Source organism: Leucopleurus acutus (assembly GCF_964270905.1).
Source record: "Leucopleurus acutus genome assembly, chromosome: 2".
NCBI classification, from domain to species: domain Eukaryota; kingdom Metazoa; phylum Chordata; class Mammalia; order Artiodactyla; family Delphinidae; genus Leucopleurus; species Leucopleurus acutus.
Window position 1 is genome coordinate 110,648,059 of NC_139143.1, and position 17,676 is coordinate 110,665,734.

Sequence of the window (17,676 nt, forward strand, 5' to 3'; positions counted from 1 at the left end):
TTCTTTATCATTTAATTCAACAAGCATTTAATGACAACTTTACCATTGTGCCAGCTATTCTGTCAGACATTAGATATAAGACTTGAATAGAAAATACTCCCTGTCCTTGAGTTTCTAATCTCTAGCACTTACTATCAGAAGTTGACAATAAGGTTCATTGGAATGTGTGATCCTCAATTTTAAATTTATTTGGAAAAGTCAGATTTGGCTCATTCCTTTTTTGTTCCCAAGAGTATCAGAATCCCCTGTGTCCAAAGTCTGTGAATGGAAGCAAATGTTTACATTGTAGCTAATATAATAGTATGACTTGCGTTATTCAAAAAATGTTGTCACTACCCATTTCTTAAATTCTACAGTGAATTTTCTTTTAGGAGACTTTCACCGAAAACTTCCACGAACTCCATCCAGTGGAACCATGTCTTCTGCAGATGATCTGGATGAAAGAGAGCCACCTTCCCCTTCAGAAGCTGGTATTACACTCACCTGAATCAAGTTTCCACTAAACCAGTTGAATCAGTAGCATTGCATGATATTAGGGAAAAAATAGTATGATTTAAAGAATTCCTTTACTGTGTATTTAAAAAAAAGGCATTATGGTGACTTAAGTATATCCCAGCAAATTATGTACAAGTATGGGTTGATAATGTATTAATCAAATGTTACAAGTAAAAATATAAGAATAAACAGCAAAACCACTGGAGCCAAAATGTATTAGCATGTTGATAAAATAGGCTAGATATTTTGGTCTTTCATAAATCTAGTAGTGACGTAATTGTTCAGAGTGTTGCAATACATGAGAGACATTCTAGCCATGAGAATTTCTATATGAGAAAAGCCTCTTCAAAAGAAATAGTGTAAGAAGCTAGACGGGAAAAGTAAATACATGTACTTCTTGAGGGCAGGGAAAGTTGTGGATGCTGAAGGGTATAAAAGAGAAGTCACGTTAATGGCTTCATTTGAGACCTCCAGATACCTGTTCTGGTATCATTTTCTTAAATAGTATAAGAACATCTGACCTCTGGTAGGATTTTTTTTTTTGGCTGCATTGGGTCTTTGTTGCTGCGCGTGGGCTTTCTCTAGTTGCGGCGAGCGGGGTCCACTCCTCGTTGCGGTGCGCAGGCTTCTCACTGCAGTGGCCTCTCTTGCTGTAGAGCATGGGCTCTAGGTGCGTGGGCTTCAGTAGTTGTGGCTTGCAGGCTCTAAAGCGCAGGCTCAGCAGCTGTGGCTCACGGGCTCAGCTGCTCCGCGGCATGTGGGATCCTCCCGGACCAGGGCTCAAACCTGTGTCCCCTGCGTTGTCAGGCAGACTCTCAACCACTGCACCACCAGGGAAGCCCTCTGGTAGGATATTGATAGATAACTAGCTAGTATTACGTATAATTTTGTAATGAATTGAGAATAGCTTTATCTTTAATGCAAATAATGCTGACACACTAACCTCATATAGCTAGTTTTATTCCAAGCTTTCAAAGGGTCATTTTCTAAGAATGTAATGCCACTTGTGTAATAAAGGACATGTTAATAACTGTAAATTCGCTGATTCTGGAAACATTATGCCATGCTATTTTAGAAGTATCTTATTGGTCTGATGGTGATTTTTACTCGTAGCTTAAATGTTTGATATATGTGTGCCTTGTAAGAGATCTATAAGTTGGATGCTTATTTTGTTATTATAGTAAGAGCTTTTTGTAATCTTATTTAAAGATTTTTTTTAATGTAGTATCATACGGTATAATTTTTCTGTAGTCTTACAATTCTTACATACTATTCTACTTCTGTTACAAGGACCCAATTCCCTCGGAACATTTAAGAAAACTTTGATGTCAAAGGCAGCTCTCACTCACAAGTTTCGCAAACTGAGATCCCCCACAAAGTGTAGGGACTGTGAAGGCATTGTGGTATTCCAGGGTGTTGAATGCGAAGAGGTAAGGTCTTTCTGGAATTACATTAGCCCTTTTATGCTTTTTGCTTTGAGCAATGCTTTTTGTTATTCATTTTACCGATTAGGATCTTTTGCAAATGTATTTTTAATAAATTGAACCACGGTGTATTTCTGTAATTTTATATTTCATTTTGCTAGTAAATGTATTTCAGACACCACAAGTAATACCTTTTAAACTCATTTTTGTTCTGTTACCACTCTACCTGTAGTTTGTCCAGTTGTGAATAGTTTTAAGGTGAGTTAACCATTTTAGACTTTCATTTTCTTGTAGTGTCTCCTTGTTTGTCACCGAAAGTGTTTGGAAAATTTAGTCATCATCTGTGGTCATCAGAAACTTCTGGGGAAAATACACTTATTTGGAGCAGAATTCACACAAGTTGCAAAAAAGGAACCAGATGGCATCCCTTTTGTACTCAAAATATGTGCCTCAGAGATTGAAAATAGAGCCTTGTGTCTACAGGTACATTATAACTTTTAAAATTAAGAATTTTTAAATGTAAATGTGATTTGTTCTAATGATAAGGAGACACTAAAGGAGAACAGTGCTCTCAGTTTTTACTAAATAACTGAATTTATTCAGATTTATTTGGAAAATATTACCTCATTTGGTCCTAGTTTTTTCCTAAAATATTTAGAATTGAAGTAGACATTAAGTATATTTAGAGGTCTGCATTTAATCATTTGTACTGAAGCAGAATTTTGCAAAATTTTTTCTCTTTTCTTCTCAAGGGAATTTATCGTGTATGTGGAAACAAAATAAAAACTGAAAAACTGTGTCAAGCATTGGAAAATGGAATGCACTTGGTAGACATTTCAGAATTTAGTTCACATGACATCTGTGATGTCTTGAAATTATACCTTCGACAGGTAAAGTTTTTAGCCTTGAAATTTACCATTAAATAGAGCAAAAATATAATTTGCGGTTTGCTGATGTTTGCCACACATATTTTTTCATTGACATAGACCATGTTAATATCTTTCCAATTATTAATGTACAGATCAAAGAGTGTATAAAATATATGTACAATTTAAAGACCCATAATAGTAAAAACTCATTTTCCATCACCTAGCTTAAGGAAATAAAATATCACTATACCTTATAGAAGGCCCCTGTTTGCCCCTCCCCAGTTGTAGCCCACAGCTCTACCCAGTGGTCTTTCCTAACCATGTTAATACCTCCCTCTCTTTTCTTAATAGTTTTAATACCTGTTGTGTATTCCTAAACAATAGATCATTAAGTTCTAGAAAACTGAGTAGAAAGCATAAATCTGGCTGTTTAAGAAAAGTCCACCATTCACACTGTTATATGAAGAATTCAGCCAATAAATAGAACAGTGTCTGGGTCATAGTTTGGCTTTACTTTCATAGATATTTTAAAATAACTATTGTGGGAGGTTAGTAGTCAAGGTGTGAATGCATTCAGGGAACATGAAGTTCACCTTAGTTGGGGGGCAGGGCTATCCTATAAACGAGGTACTGTAAATTCAGCAGGAATGTGGTCGGGAGTGGACGTGCTCTATATTTTCTCTTTCTTTGCTCACTCTTGTACCTGCATGCTATAGGAGAAAACGCTTCTGTGGGTGAAGTAAGTGGCCATAGTGGCTCAGGCAGCAGTTCCTGGAAGGGTTACAGGAACAACCAGCACATTGTTATGATAAGCCAAGTACAAAAGATTTGGGACAAGCCCAGCTGCATTCTGTCCTTGGGTGAAGCTCTCTGTCCTTGGGTGAAAGTGAAGAGACAGTTACGGAGAGCATAGTGACGATGGTCCTCACTGTGTCCATCTCAGGAGCTTTGTTCTTCATCTGGGTCCTTTTTAATATGGTGAAGAGCTGTCATCCTGGGATCTCTCTTCTCTACCCAATTCTGTGAGGGAACACCTGTCTTCTGTGTCATGTCTTCCTGTTTTTTATTTATTGTCCTGTTTTGGTTATGCCCATCTTTGAGCAAGGTGGAATAAGAGTAAATATTTGAAACTGTTTGATCTGTAAATGTATTTATTCTGCTTTCTTGAATGGGGATACTGTGAAAGTTTATAGTACTGTAGGCTGAAAATTATTTTTCTTCAGAAATTTGAAGGTGTTTTTTTATTCTCTTTGAAGCCTGAAATCCTTCTCATTCCTGATTCTTTTTATGTGGCCTATTGTTTTCTCTCTGAAAGCTTGTAGAATCTTCTTTTTCTCTCCATTATCCTAAAATTTCACAGTGTATGCCTTGATGTGGGTGTATTTTCATCCGTGGTTTCAGGCAGTCCACAAGCTCTGTCATTCTGCTTACTTGTCCTTTAGTTCTTGGAACTTTAATTTTCTTGCTCATTTCCTCCTCTCTATTTTCTTTCTAGAACTTATATTTGGATACTTAACAACCACAGTGGTTCTCTAGTTTCCTTCCCTTTTCCCTAATTTCATTTGTTTTTGTTTTCTTTTAACACCTTCTAAGAAACTTCCTCAGCTTTTTCTTCCATTCCTACTGTAAACTATTTTATTTCTGAGATCGTCTTTTAATTTCCAAGAATTCTGGTTTTCTGTCCCTTTTATAGCATTCTTTTTTAAATTGAATGCAGCATCTCTTCTACCTGAACTATTCGTAGCTTTTTTTAAAGAGGATTCTTTCCTCTGCTTAGCTTCTAGCCCCATCCAATAGAAATATAATGTGAGCCCTATATATAATATTAAATTATCTAGTAGCCACATAAAAAGAAACAGGTGAAGTTAATTTTAATATTTTATTCAACATATTGAAAATATTATCTGAACATCTAATCAGTATTCTTAAATTATTAATGAAACATTTACCTTTTTGGCCCTGACTCTGGGAAGTATGGTATATACTTTTCATCTAGAGCACATGTTAGTTTGAAGCAGCCACCTTGCCACTGCTCAGTAGCCATATGTGGATAGTGGCCACGATATTGACAGCACAGTTGTAGACCTTCAGGTTGGTTTTTTTCCTACTTATTTTGACTCTGTCTTCCATAGTTGTCTCCTTAAAATTAAAGCTTTGGGAACTGAAATCTATCCAGAAGCTCCTGAATACATGAAGGCTTTGAAGATTTTGAGCTTTACTGTAGTGTTATCTAGGAGAGCTGTTTGGGGAGTACCTGAGGTCTGTATCTCTAGTTCTCTGCTCTTGGGCTGGTCTGATACCCCAGAGAAAGGTCTTTCCCTGCCTACAGGTATGGTTCCAGAACTCTGGGAGCCGTGTTAGGTCAGAAGCTCCAGGATCTCTGCATTCAGCAGGCACACAGTCATTAAATCCTTATTTTAAGATAGTTGCCCCCCTGTTCCTTGTGCTTGGCATTGCCCGTCCAGAGACCCTCTGTTTCACACTGCCCAGAGAAGAAATCCCCAGACTTCTGAGGTTGCTCAGGAGCATGGAGTGGAGACAAGGGTCTGGAAATCTAATGCTGTTCAGATAGCTCACCCTTCCCCGAGATCAGAGGACCTAGTCTGACAATCCCTGAGTCTCCTTAGGATCCGCTAAATCATGTTGGTTCTCAGTTTGGAATTTCAGCTTTCTCAGGAGTGCTACGTCAGCACTTGTTCACCTCCTCTTCAGCCTGTGAAATGTTACTTTTGTCCCCATTCCTGTTCTTCCAGTCCTGTAGGCTTAACTGTATTTCAGTGGGGTGGTAGGAGGGAAAGAAATTAGGTACAAATGTTGGATGTGCCACATTAGCCCAGGAAACTATTGATATCTCTTCAATCACATTTTATAGGATTCTTAACTGAGAAGTGGAAACAGTGTCTTTGAATGACTTTTAATCTCATAATGAATCATCCTTTATTTCTTTTATTCAGTGGAGGAGAGGAAATAAATGGGGTCCAATACTATCAGCTCTCATTTTATCCTAGGAATACTATGGGACCAAAGCTTTAGTGTGGGAAGCCATGCTCAATTCTTACAGTGTTAAGAGAGTAGCCTTTATTTACTCATTACCATGTGGGAAATCTGAAGCTCCGAGAGTGACCAAGATGGTAGAGGTAGAAATTAATCTCAAGGCTTCCCCTCTCTGGGAACAGAAGGGGAAACTGGAGAAGTGGTGCCTACCTCACCACAGATGTTGTAGGACATCAGCTAGCCAGAGAGATGCTGTATTTTCCATCGCTGAGCAGTGGAATCATTGAAATCAGTTATGCCAGTAGACAGATCAAGGTGGTATGCCCATTGACAGTTTGAGAGAGGAACTTTTTTTGACCTACTTATGGCAATTCAAGTTGTATTTAAAAATTGGATGACAAAATGTTGACAGTTTCTTTCTCGTAAGTCATATCGTCTTTTGCTAATCTTCAATCTGGCCCGAGTAAAACACAAGCACCCTATAGCTTTTTGTTCTCTCTCTCCCCCATACCAACAGAAAATAAGCTTTTTCTAATTAATGTGACTTATGTTGCATATTATCCTGGGTTTGTTTTAATAAAATAGTTGAAGATCATGCTAACTTTGGGGCAGTCATGAATGTAATTGGTATAGCATATCTATCAGAGTTTTAAGATCATATCATGTGGCTTTAGGTTTAGAGTTTTACTGATTACCAGTTAAGTCATTTTTAATATAGATATAATGTATGGTGATATCAGATTTACTTTATAGATCACATCTAGCAAACATATGTACATTTCTTTTTTTTCTTGTTCTTGGGTGTAATTTTTTTTCTTCTAGTTGTATTGAGATATAATTGACATACAGCACTGTATAAGTTTAAGGTGTGCAGCACAACGATTTGACTTACACACATCAGGAAATGATTATCACAGTAAGTTTAGTGAACATCCATCATCTCATACAGATACAAAATTAAAGAAATAGAAAAATATTTTTCCTTGTGATGAGACATGTACATTTCTAAATGTGATTGACCTTAAGTCTTGTTACTCTAAAAAGAACATGCTAAACCACTCAGTAGCTATTCAGTAGGTTATTAACAGGGAAAAAATGGGCAGAATGATATTTCTAATGTAATTTTATTTCTTTAGCTACCAGAACCATTTATTTTATTCCGATTGTACAAGGAATTTATAGACCTTGCAATAGAGATCCAACATGTAAATGAAGAACAAGAGATGAAAAAGGATAATCCTGAGGACAAAAAATGTCCAAGTACGTGCATAGAAATAAACCGAATTCTTCTAAAAAGCAAGGATCTTCTAAGACAATTGCCAGCATCAAATTTTAACAGCCTTCATTACCTCATAGTTCATCTTAAGCGGTAAGAATTTGAGTAAGACAGACATTGATTAGTGGGTGGATAATTGATCAGTTTTTCGGGTTTTATGGGTTTTTTAAAAATTGTGGTAACATACACATAACATATAAATTTACCATTTTAGCCATTTTTAAGTGTACAGTTCAGTAGTATTAAGTACATTCACACTCTTGTGGTATTGTTTTTACATTGAATGTTTCATTTCTATTATGTGTTAGGGAAAGAGAGACATTGAATATGTGTTCATGCAGCCAACATCTTTCCCTCAGATGCCACTTATATGCCAGGCTCTGGCTGGGGAAATTAGGATGCAAATATAAGGTTTCTGTCATCTGTTGTGCTTGTCAGCTTGAGGGGCAGACCCGCACACAAGTGCAGCACAGCATCATTCTTGTTCTCACGGAACTTTGCTCAACATGCAGTGGAAGATGGGGGAGAGGGGGTCATGAATCAGGGAAGGTAACCCTGAGCCAGACTTGAAGAACTGAGTAATGGTTTGGTGACAGAGAATGTACAAAAGAGCATTCCAGGCAGAGGGTAATAGACACAGAGACACAAGAGATCATTTTGCTTTTGAGGACATTTAAGTAATTTGGTCAGGCCAGGATATAGCAAGCGTAGCACAAAGTGAGCTGGAGGAGTCCTGGTAAAGTCATACATACCTGGCAGATGAGTCGACTGTCTTCTTTCTGTACTCACTAAAGAATTTTTAGCCGGGAATTTAACATGCTCAGGTTTGCCTATTAGATCTTTATGGCAGCAATATGGAGAATAGGTTGGAGGGGAGGTATTTATTTACTTCAGTTCGGATATCTTTGAATAGCCAGAGAAATAAAAGGTGATGAGAGCTTGAGGTAAGGTCAGAGCAGTGGGATTGGCAATAAAGCAGAGAGATCCTTAGGCTCAACTAGGCTTGGAGACTAGCAGTGAGATAGAAAGTTTCCAGCATATGGACTTGGGAGGATGTAATATATATTTACTAAGGTGGGATGCAGCTTTTAGGGGTGTGTTTTAATTTCTGCTGGTAAAACTGTACTGGTTCCTTCTACTTACTTATATTTAATCCTAATACTGTGAAACCCAACTTGGTGTGTGGTCAGTATTTAAGCAAATAAATAGATCCTTTCCCTAGACTTCTGCAGCCCATTTTTTCCTCCACCCTTCCCAGCCCATAGTAAACGGCTGTCAAGGAAATCTAATACAGCCTTTTGTGTTCTGCATCACAGAGTCGTAGATCATGCAGAAGAAAACAAAATGAACTCCAGAAACTTGGGGGTGATATTTGGACCAAGTCTCATTAGGCCAAGACCCACAGCTGCTCCTATCACCATCTCCTCTCTTGCTGACTATTCAAATCAAGCGAGGTTGGTGGAGTTCCTCATTACCTACTCACAGAAGATCTTCGATGGGTCCCTACAGCCACAAGATATAGCTGTGTGTAGTGCAGGTGGTGGAGCACCTCAGGTTGACCAAGGCTATCTTCCGAAGCCTCTGTTATCACCAGAAGAAAGAGATCCAGAACATTCTACGAAGTCACTGTTTTTCTCTTCAAAGGAAGTGAGTTTTGCTCTTATGGAATTGTGTTGGATCTTTGTAATGTTCACGTTATTAATAAGTTAAGAATCTTTGAACTGTTTATTTTGAGGTGTGTTTTGCTTCTTCAAGTTTAAAAATTTTCTTCCATCCACAGGATATCCATGCTGCAGATAGTGAAAGCAAGAGTTTTGAATCCACTGCATCATTTGAGGAATCAGAACGGAAGCAAAATGCATTCGAAAAATGTGATGCATGTCTCATTGGTGAGTGGCCATGTAAAATGCATATTTGCTGACTTAAAACTGTCCCAATAAACCATGATTAAAAGCCAAGGTGAGTGGCGTTAAGAGAAGTCAGAGAAAGAAGCTTCGTTAGTAAATGCATCTTTGCCAGCCATTAAGAAAGTTGCCTTCATTCTTTACAATAACCCTTCTTATAAAAAGACTTGGAGTTCGAAGGTGTGTTTTGTGTTCTGAAAACTTTTTTTATTTTTATTTTTGCCATTAATTAAAGTCAAGGCAGAATCTGGTAAGCAGTATGATGATTCATTAGCATCTTCTATTACTATAGATCATTGTATTGATCTCATTACTCATAAGGTATCAACTAGACTCCTAAAATTCAAAAAAGTTAGACTCAAAAAACCTCTAAAATTTTTTTCAAATGCCTTTTCCTGTTGCCTGCCTGTAACACATTAAGCACACTTATGTGTATATCTTTTTAATTTCCTTGACTGTAATCATTTTATTCACTGTATGGTAATTTTAGTTTCAGTGATAGCTACCAAGCTATTCATTTGTGGAAAGGCTTCCACTTGTTACTATAATTCTGTACATCACTAGAGCTAACTTGCAGTTTTTTTAAGTGCAGCCATATATTTTAAATTTGAGTATAATGAAGTATTAGTGATCACAGCCTGACAGGTCTAAAAAGTAAGGGAGCTAACATTCACTAAGTACCTGCCTGCTCTGTGCTAAGCACTGTGCTTATTGTTTGATTCCATTTATCAACAATTCTGTGCTATAAATAGGTAGTAATAGCCCCGTTCAACCCATAGCCTAATAGTCAGAGAGAGGTTAAATAATGTCAGAGGTCATGCCCCTAATAAATTGTTCAGTATTTGGACCTATGTCTGTGATTATTTCACTATTCCATGAGCTAGGGCTCCCAATTCGGAATAGTAATGAAAATAAATGTCATTTTTCAAGGGCTAACTGTATACCAGATAAATAAGCACTTTTCATGGTTAGATCTTTTAGGCCACATATAATCATAGATAAAATTATGATTCCTTTTGACAGATGAAGACACTGAGGGGCAGTGAGATTGCCTTGCCTAGTGCAGAAGGGGTAGAGCTGAGTTAAACCTGGCAGATGGGGTTCAGAGTCTGCACTCTTACCCATTACACTCAAGTTTTTTCCCTTAGAACTTAAGAATGCACTTTGGGGCTTCCCTGGTGGCACAGTGGTTGAGAATCTGCCTGCTAATGCAGGGGACACGGGTTCGAGCCCTGGTCTGGGAAGATCCCACATGCCACGGAGAAGCTAGGCCCGTGAGCCACAACTACTGAGCCTGCGCATCTGGAGCCTGTGCTCCGCAAAAACAGAGGCCGCGATAGTGAGAGGCCCACCCACCGCAATGAAGAGTGGCCCCCACTTGCCACAACTAGAGAAAGCCCTCACACAGAAACAAAGACCCAACACAACAAAAATAAATTAATTAATAAACTCCTACCCCCAACATCTTCTTTAAAAAAAAAAGAATGCACTTTGGTGCCTACAGCCTGACCACAGTGTGTCAGGTCCCTTAGGGTGTTTTATACACGTGGGGAAGCACCTGGGAAATCAGAACAAGAGAGCACTGTCCTGGAAGCCCAGAGAAGAGAGGTCCACAGTCTCAGGTAAGGAGAAAGGTCAGATGAGGTAAGGACTGTCAAGTCATTCTGATGGGTTGCTGTTTGCAGACCGCTGCCCAAAAGAGGAGCATGAGCAGAAGGCCAGAACTTACCAGAAATGGGACTATTTTAGGGGAGATGCTACAAAAAAGGATAGGGTCTGAAGGAGTTCAGGGTCCCAGTTTGAGAAAACATGGGTCCAGACTTGATAGGAAAGAGAAGAAAGTACGTCTGGGAGTAAACAGCAAATAAAGAGAATGGCATTTTTTACTTAAAATAAAACTATTCAACCTTAATCAGACAGGATGAATATGATAGTCCATTTATCAGTTGATAAGATGAGGGCATCGAAGGCATTTAATATGATGTGCTCTCACTGTGGGTTGAATGTAACTGAAAAGCAGGTTGAGTTGGCAAAAGCCTTAGGATTCAGGGCATGCTTGCATTTGGCTGGCATGTACATTGGTGTAACTTTTCTGAGGGTGACACACCAATATCTGCCTGTTGAAATCGTGACAACCCTTTCAGCCAGCAAATACTTGTTCATACACAGCACATAAGAGAAGCTACATCAGCAAGTGTGGTTTTTTTTCACTAACCTGCAGTGAATTTTGTAGCTGTTTATTATATTGATTTAAATAAATGTGGAATTCTAACATTTTAATTCAAAGTGTACCTTTAATATTTTATGAGTATTTTACTCCTCTGCCTAGAGAATAACTTGGAAAAAATATATGAAGACCCTTGTTTTGAGAGGGTGTTCCTCTATATAACTCATTTGGACTCTCTTGTTAACTACGTGCCATAAAGTTTGATTTTTAAATGAATCTTTTCCTTTTTCAGACAACAGAGTGCGTTTGCTTGTAGACCAAGAGCTTGAATCAGCATCACAAAAGATGGAAGATGTTTGTAAAACCTCCAAGCTGCCTACTCTGAAGTCCGATAGGGAAATAAATGGTGTCGAGAGGCATACTCCAAGGACCAAGATTAGACCTGTAAGTTTGCCTGTAGACAGACTACTACTTCTTGCAAGCTCTCCTAATGAGAGAACTGGCAGAAATATGGGGAATGTAAATTCAGACAAGTTTTGCAAGAATCCTACCTTTGAAGGAGTTAATAGAAAAGACACCCCAACTATTGTTTGTTCCAAATTTGATGGCTTTGATCAGCAACCTCTACAGAAAACTCGGGAGAAACAGTATGAACAAAATGACCTGACTGCAAAGACTGCAGTGATTGTGCCCAGTGCATTCCAGGAAAGAGAAGTGTCAGTGAGCATCAGGAGTGGTGGGGACCACCCAGTCAGCACCACCAGTAAGCCATACACAGAACCCATCAGGTCAGCCAGACAGGTGTCAGAGAGACGGTCTTCTGACTCCTGCCCTCCTGCTCCTGTCAGAGCACCCAGAACACTGCAGCCCCAGCACTGGACCACGTTTTATAAACCACCTGCTCCTGCTGCTAGTGGGAGAGGGGATGAGGAGAAATCTGTGACATCCTCTGCAGCTGTGCCCCCTTGCACAACTCACGCTCCCCAGGAGCACGTGCTGAAATCAGTTCCAGGTTCTGAAAATGCATCAGCTGGTCCCGTGCAGCCGGTTAGCAAGCCTAAAGAGAAGGCTGAAGAGCGTGACTTACCTGGTGTACATCCAGCATGTCAGAGACCGAGGCTAAAACGAATGCAGCAGTTTGAAGACCTTGAAGATGAAATCCCACAGTTTGTGTAGGGTTGTCAGAATTCAGTTTTTCTTTTTTTGTTTTGTTGTTTTGTGGTGTTGTATTTGTTTTCTGGAAGAAATTTTTGACAGGGCCTCTCTTGTATAGGATTGCCAAATCATGGATTTTGTTTTTTGTCGTTGTGTTGTGTTATCCTGTGTTGGTTATATTGAATGACAGAATGTTTTGATAGGGCCCCATCTGTGCCTCACTGGAATTATATGTATTTTTGAAGTTGTGAATAAATAGATAGACTCATGTTTTTTAAAGTTCAGTTGATTCCCCATAATATGGTCCATTTAAGTGCATCCCTAATATATGATATAGCTATCAACTAATAGGTGCAATTGAGGAAATCAGCTTTATTTTTTTGACGTGAAACTACATGCTTATTTATAAAAGGAATGTTTCTGAGTGCAAGTGCCTGAAAGATCTTTGTTTGGTATGATTGTTTTTTCACACAATTTTATAGTGTATCTTTGACCATTTGTGCTTTTATGGTATGTGTGTAACCTTGTATTTTTCAATTGGCGAGTCACTTAACTTTTTCGTATTTGCGTAATGGCCAAAAGGCTTGCAAATCTGTATTTAATTGCATTTTAATTAATTGCCAGATTTTACACGTGAGAGGCAGTTGAATTGTACAAAGAAAATGCACTTAAGCATGTTTCCAAATTGTATAGTTCAGTCATGTCTTATTTGGTTTTAGCTATTATACATTTAGTAATTTTCACTTCTCGGCTTTGTTCTGCATAAACTTTTGTTGTTCAAAAGCTCTGAAACTTTTGGTATTTTATATAATAGTCCAAAACAGTGTTTTAAAATTCAGTGCCTTTCCTTTTAATATTGTCTGGGATTTTCTTTAAAAAAAAAAAACCTTTCTTTTGTATGAAGTGTTTTCACTTATGAATAATTTTATGTACTTTTTCTACCTGAGTTTATAACCATTGACAATGTATGTTTCATCTGAATCATACAAAGATTTATTTAAGTTGATTCTAAGTATAATTCAATAAGCCTCATTGTTTGGAATTTGAGAGGAGGTATAGATGATTGGATATATTTCATTTATAAAATTCCCAGTTTTTGGAACTAGTATAGTTCTGTTATTTTCTTGGTTTTGTCGTTTTGTGTAAAATAGGATATAAAAGGGACAAAAAAATAAAATAGCCTCTTTTTATATGTGTGAATTATATTTGTAACAAATGCTTTTGTATGACCATGTTATACTTGATAAAAAATATATACATTAACCTGTTAAATTATTTCAAGTTCTTGTGGTTTCTCTGAAATTGTTGCCTCTTAGGGTGTGAGACTCTAAGGTTTATTAACCATTGGCTTAGTGGTCAGCACTTGGGGCTCATATGTCCCTTGACTACAACATGGAATTCATTTTATGGGAAGTTGTTCTATAGTTCTATATGACATTAAGGACTAGGAAGAAAGAATAGCCCAAATCTTTTTGTACTGGAGCCTGGTTTTTAGTCCTCATTGTAAAAAATATAAAAGAATTGTATTGGTATGAAAACCTAAAAAGAAAATAAGAGCCAACATTGATTGAGCCCCTTCTGCGTGCCATGAACTCTGCTAAGTTCCACATAAATTATTTCAAGTTTACAGCATCCTATAATGGGTAGGTAAGTACTTTATTATTCTTGTGTTATGGATAAGGAAACTGACGCTTAGGTAAATAATGTGCTCTACGTTCCACAGGTGTAACAGTTGGAGTCAAAAACACAGGGCTGCCAGATTCTGATGGTTGACCATAATGTTTCTTCGGGTTTTAAGTAAAAATAAAAGACATATTTTTCATTTTCACCAAGAACTTTATTCAACATGTATTCACTGTTTTGTTCCACTACCTTCTTCCATTTTTTAGGCAACTTCATAATTACATCTTCCCAAAACTTTTTATCTCTTTGAGCAAAGAACTGTTCCAGGTGTCTTTTACAGTCTTCCAGAAATGTTTTCCATTAAGAGAATTTTGTAAAGACCAAAATAAATGGAAATCCAAAGGTGCAGTGTCTGGTGAATACGGCAGATGAATGAGAACTTCCCAGCCAAGCTATAACAGTTTTTGCCTGGTCATCATAGAAACATGCAGTCTTATGTTATCCTGATGAAAGATAATGTGTTTTCTGTTGCCTAATTCCAGATGCTTTTCGTCGAGTGCTGCTTTCAGTTGGTCTAACTGGGAGCAGTACCTGTTGGAATTAATCATTTGCTTTTCCAGAAGGAGCTCATAATAGAGGACTCCCTTCCAATCCCACCATATACACAACATCACCTTCTTTGGATGAAGACCGGCCTTTGGTGTGTTTGGTGGTGGTTCATTTCACTTGCCCCATGATCTCTTCTGTTCCACACTGTTGTACAGTATCCACTTTTCATCTCCCGTCACAATTTGTTTTAAAAATTGAATGTTTTCATTATGTTGCAGTAGAGAATCCCATGCAGAAATATGGTCAAGAAGGTTTTTTTCACTTATGTGGAACCCAAGATCAAAGCGATTAACATAGCCAAGCTGGTGCAAATGATTTTCAGCGCTTGATTAGGGTACTTTGAGTATGTAGGCTATCTCCCACATGGTATAACGTTGATTGTTCTCAATTAATGTCTCGATTTGATCACTATCGACTCAGCTGGTCTACCGGACCATGGAGCATCGTCCAGCGAGAAATCTCCAACACAAAACTTCACAAACCACTTCTGACACATTCAGTCAGTCACAGCACCTTTCCATACACTGCACAAATCTTGTTTTTTTTGCGTTTCAGTTGCGTTTTTACCTTTCTTGAAATAGTAAAGCATAATATGCCAAAAATGTTGCTTATTTCTTCCATCTTCAATATTAAAATTACACAAAAATTCACCAATTTTGATAAGTTTTTTTTAATGCACACTGATATGACAGCTGTCACAATACAATCTAACAAAATTGTTTTGCATATAGTTAAAGACAACTAAGTGCTTCTAGAGCCATCTTACGGAAAAAACCAAACAAAATTTTTGGCCAACTCAGTAATATCAGGTGTTTAACAATAGAAAATGCACCTTTAAAATTTTTTTATTGTGGTAAAATATGCGTAACATAGAATTTACCATTTTACTCAGTTTTAAGTGTACAGTTCGGTGGCATTAAGTACATTCACGTTGTTCTGCAACCATGACCACTATCCATGTCCAGAACGTTCTCATCATTTCATACTGAAACTTAGAAGATGTATTTTTTTAATTTTTATACTTGTTATTGCATAATTTCCTCATAATGTACATAGAGTTGTATGTTTGTTTTTAAAAATTTCCCCATAGCATATAAACCCCCAAATTCACATCTCAACACTAAGTTATCATCTTTATTTTTCTCGTGTGGACAAAGCAAAAATAAGAGTAGGGCACACCACGGGATAAAGTCCTCAGGATCTCGCTCAGCCTAATCCCAATGGCAACTACTAGGAAAACACATCAAGGCTTTCAAGTCCTTCATCTTCTTTCTAAGGAGCATAAAGCAGAGACATAACACACTGACTCTGGAGAAGTAATGTCATGAGTGAGCTGTTCCTTCTGCCACGCTTGTGTAAGGAGCAGATTGGTCACTGACCTGGGTGTGGAATACCAGCTGGTAACTTTTCACCCAGTAGAAAATGTACTTTTAAACTTTTAATTTTCTTTTAATCTGCTGAGACAACCCAAAGAGTATATCATAATCAAGTGGGCTCTCTGTTTCCCCTCACTTTTAAACCTCACAAGTGAGGGTTCCACTCCGGCTCCTTTTTGCCTTTAGGGCTCTCCGGCATCTTGTCCAGCTAAAGCTGTTAGTCTGTAGATGCTTTCTGGTTTCCTGGGCCATTAAGCAAGTATCTTGAGATGTTGCTTTTTCCAGAGTACCCACACGTGCCCTGTGCCCTGCTACCCAGTAATGTGGTAGCAGTCCATTCTTTAGGAAGTTGTTTTATTTCACATGGAAAGAATGTGAGCCAAGGAAAAGGGCAAAAGTCAGGAGTCCTTGCAGAGCTGCCAGACCACCAGAAAGCTTGTGGAAAGCATATTGTTCAGGTTTCCAAGAAGTCATTTGTGAAGGCTTGATCATAACTTCCCTAGATAGGCTTGTTTTACATGCTGAGAACTTAATTAGAATTTATGAGTATTTAGAATTACTTTGAGTGCATCTTAGGCAATGTATTTCTTTTGATACAGACTTAAAGAAGATATGATCCTTGTAAGGGACTTGTTGCCTAGAGGTCTCAGAAGCAAATAGAATCATACCTTACCTCCTGATGTGATTTAATTTAAAGATGGTCCATGGCTACACTATTCCCAGCTAACATTATGTCAATGTATTTGTACAACTATAAAAATCTCTTGAAATGGCAGCCATCGTATATTTTTATGACAAGTTATAGTCACCATAATTCTCCGGGTTTTTCTTTCCCAGAGGCAGGAAATTGTTCCTGTGTTGATATGATTATATATGTAGACAATTCAGTAACATCTAGAGTTTAGCAAAGATTCTGCCTTCACAATCAATATGCAAAAGTCAGTTGTATTTGTGTACATCGGCAACTAACAGAAAATGAATGTTTTTAGAAAGATCTCTTAAACAATATCATAAAAAATTTGAAGTACCTAAGAATAAATCTAACAATATACACACAAGATCCTCATGGAAAAAATTTTAGGCTATCTCAAGAGGAATTTAAGGAGATCTTAAATAAATGGAGTGCTCTGTGCTATATGGATTGGAAGTCACCTATTGTAAATATGTTCATATACCTTTATTTATAGATTCAATGTGATTCCATCCAATATAATTTTTGAACCATTTGAAAGTTTCGGATATGATGCCCCATTAATGCTACTTTAGTGATATTTCCTTAAAACAAGAATACTCCTACATAACCATAGTCTGACCGTCAAAATCAGATGAACATTGACATATGCCATCTAATCCACAGACCACATTCAGGTTTTGCCGATCGGCCCAATGATGTTCCTCTCTGCTCCAGCATCCCAGTCCAGGATCACCTGGTGCATTTCGTTGTCCTGTTTCTTTTCTTCTTCAATCTGGAACCGTTTTTCAGTCTTTTCTTTCATGACCTTGATACTTTTGAAGAGTATAGGCCAGGTACTTTGTAGAATGTCTCTCAGTTTGGGTTTACCTAATGTTTCCTCATGATTAGACTCAGGATATACATTTTTTTACAAAAGTACTACAAAAAATGATGTTGTATTCTTTCACTGTATCATATCAGGAAGTGCACCATGTCACATTGTCCCATTCCTGATGATATTAACTTTGATCACTTGTTTAGGATAGTATCTATCAGGTTTCTCCATTGTAAAGTTAAAAGCACTTTGTGAGGATATTCTTTGAGACTATAT

General features: G+C 37.8%; 1 protein-coding gene across 3 annotated transcripts in view; it reads left to right on the forward strand.

Annotated features, from left to right (window-relative positions):
- Nucleotides 1–13,553, forward strand: part of ARHGAP29 (Rho GTPase activating protein 29) — a 75,763-nt gene extending 62,210 nt beyond the window's left edge. For all 3 annotated transcript variants that reach the window (XM_082832410.1, XM_082832408.1, XM_082832409.1), the window contains 8 exons: nucleotides 372–470; nucleotides 1,786–1,925; nucleotides 2,214–2,402; nucleotides 2,672–2,809; nucleotides 6,919–7,151; nucleotides 8,375–8,705; nucleotides 8,839–8,947; nucleotides 11,422–13,553. In XM_082832410.1, coding sequence (XP_082688536.1) covers nucleotides 372–470; nucleotides 1,786–1,925; nucleotides 2,214–2,402; nucleotides 2,672–2,809; nucleotides 6,919–7,151; nucleotides 8,375–8,705; nucleotides 8,839–8,947; nucleotides 11,422–12,305 — 2,123 coding nt within the window. In that variant the 3' untranslated portion in view covers nucleotides 12,306–13,553. The remainder of the gene's footprint in view (nucleotides 1–371; nucleotides 471–1,785; nucleotides 1,926–2,213; nucleotides 2,403–2,671; nucleotides 2,810–6,918; nucleotides 7,152–8,374; nucleotides 8,706–8,838; nucleotides 8,948–11,421) is intronic.
- The last annotated feature ends 4,123 nt before the right edge of the window (nucleotides 13,554–17,676 follow it).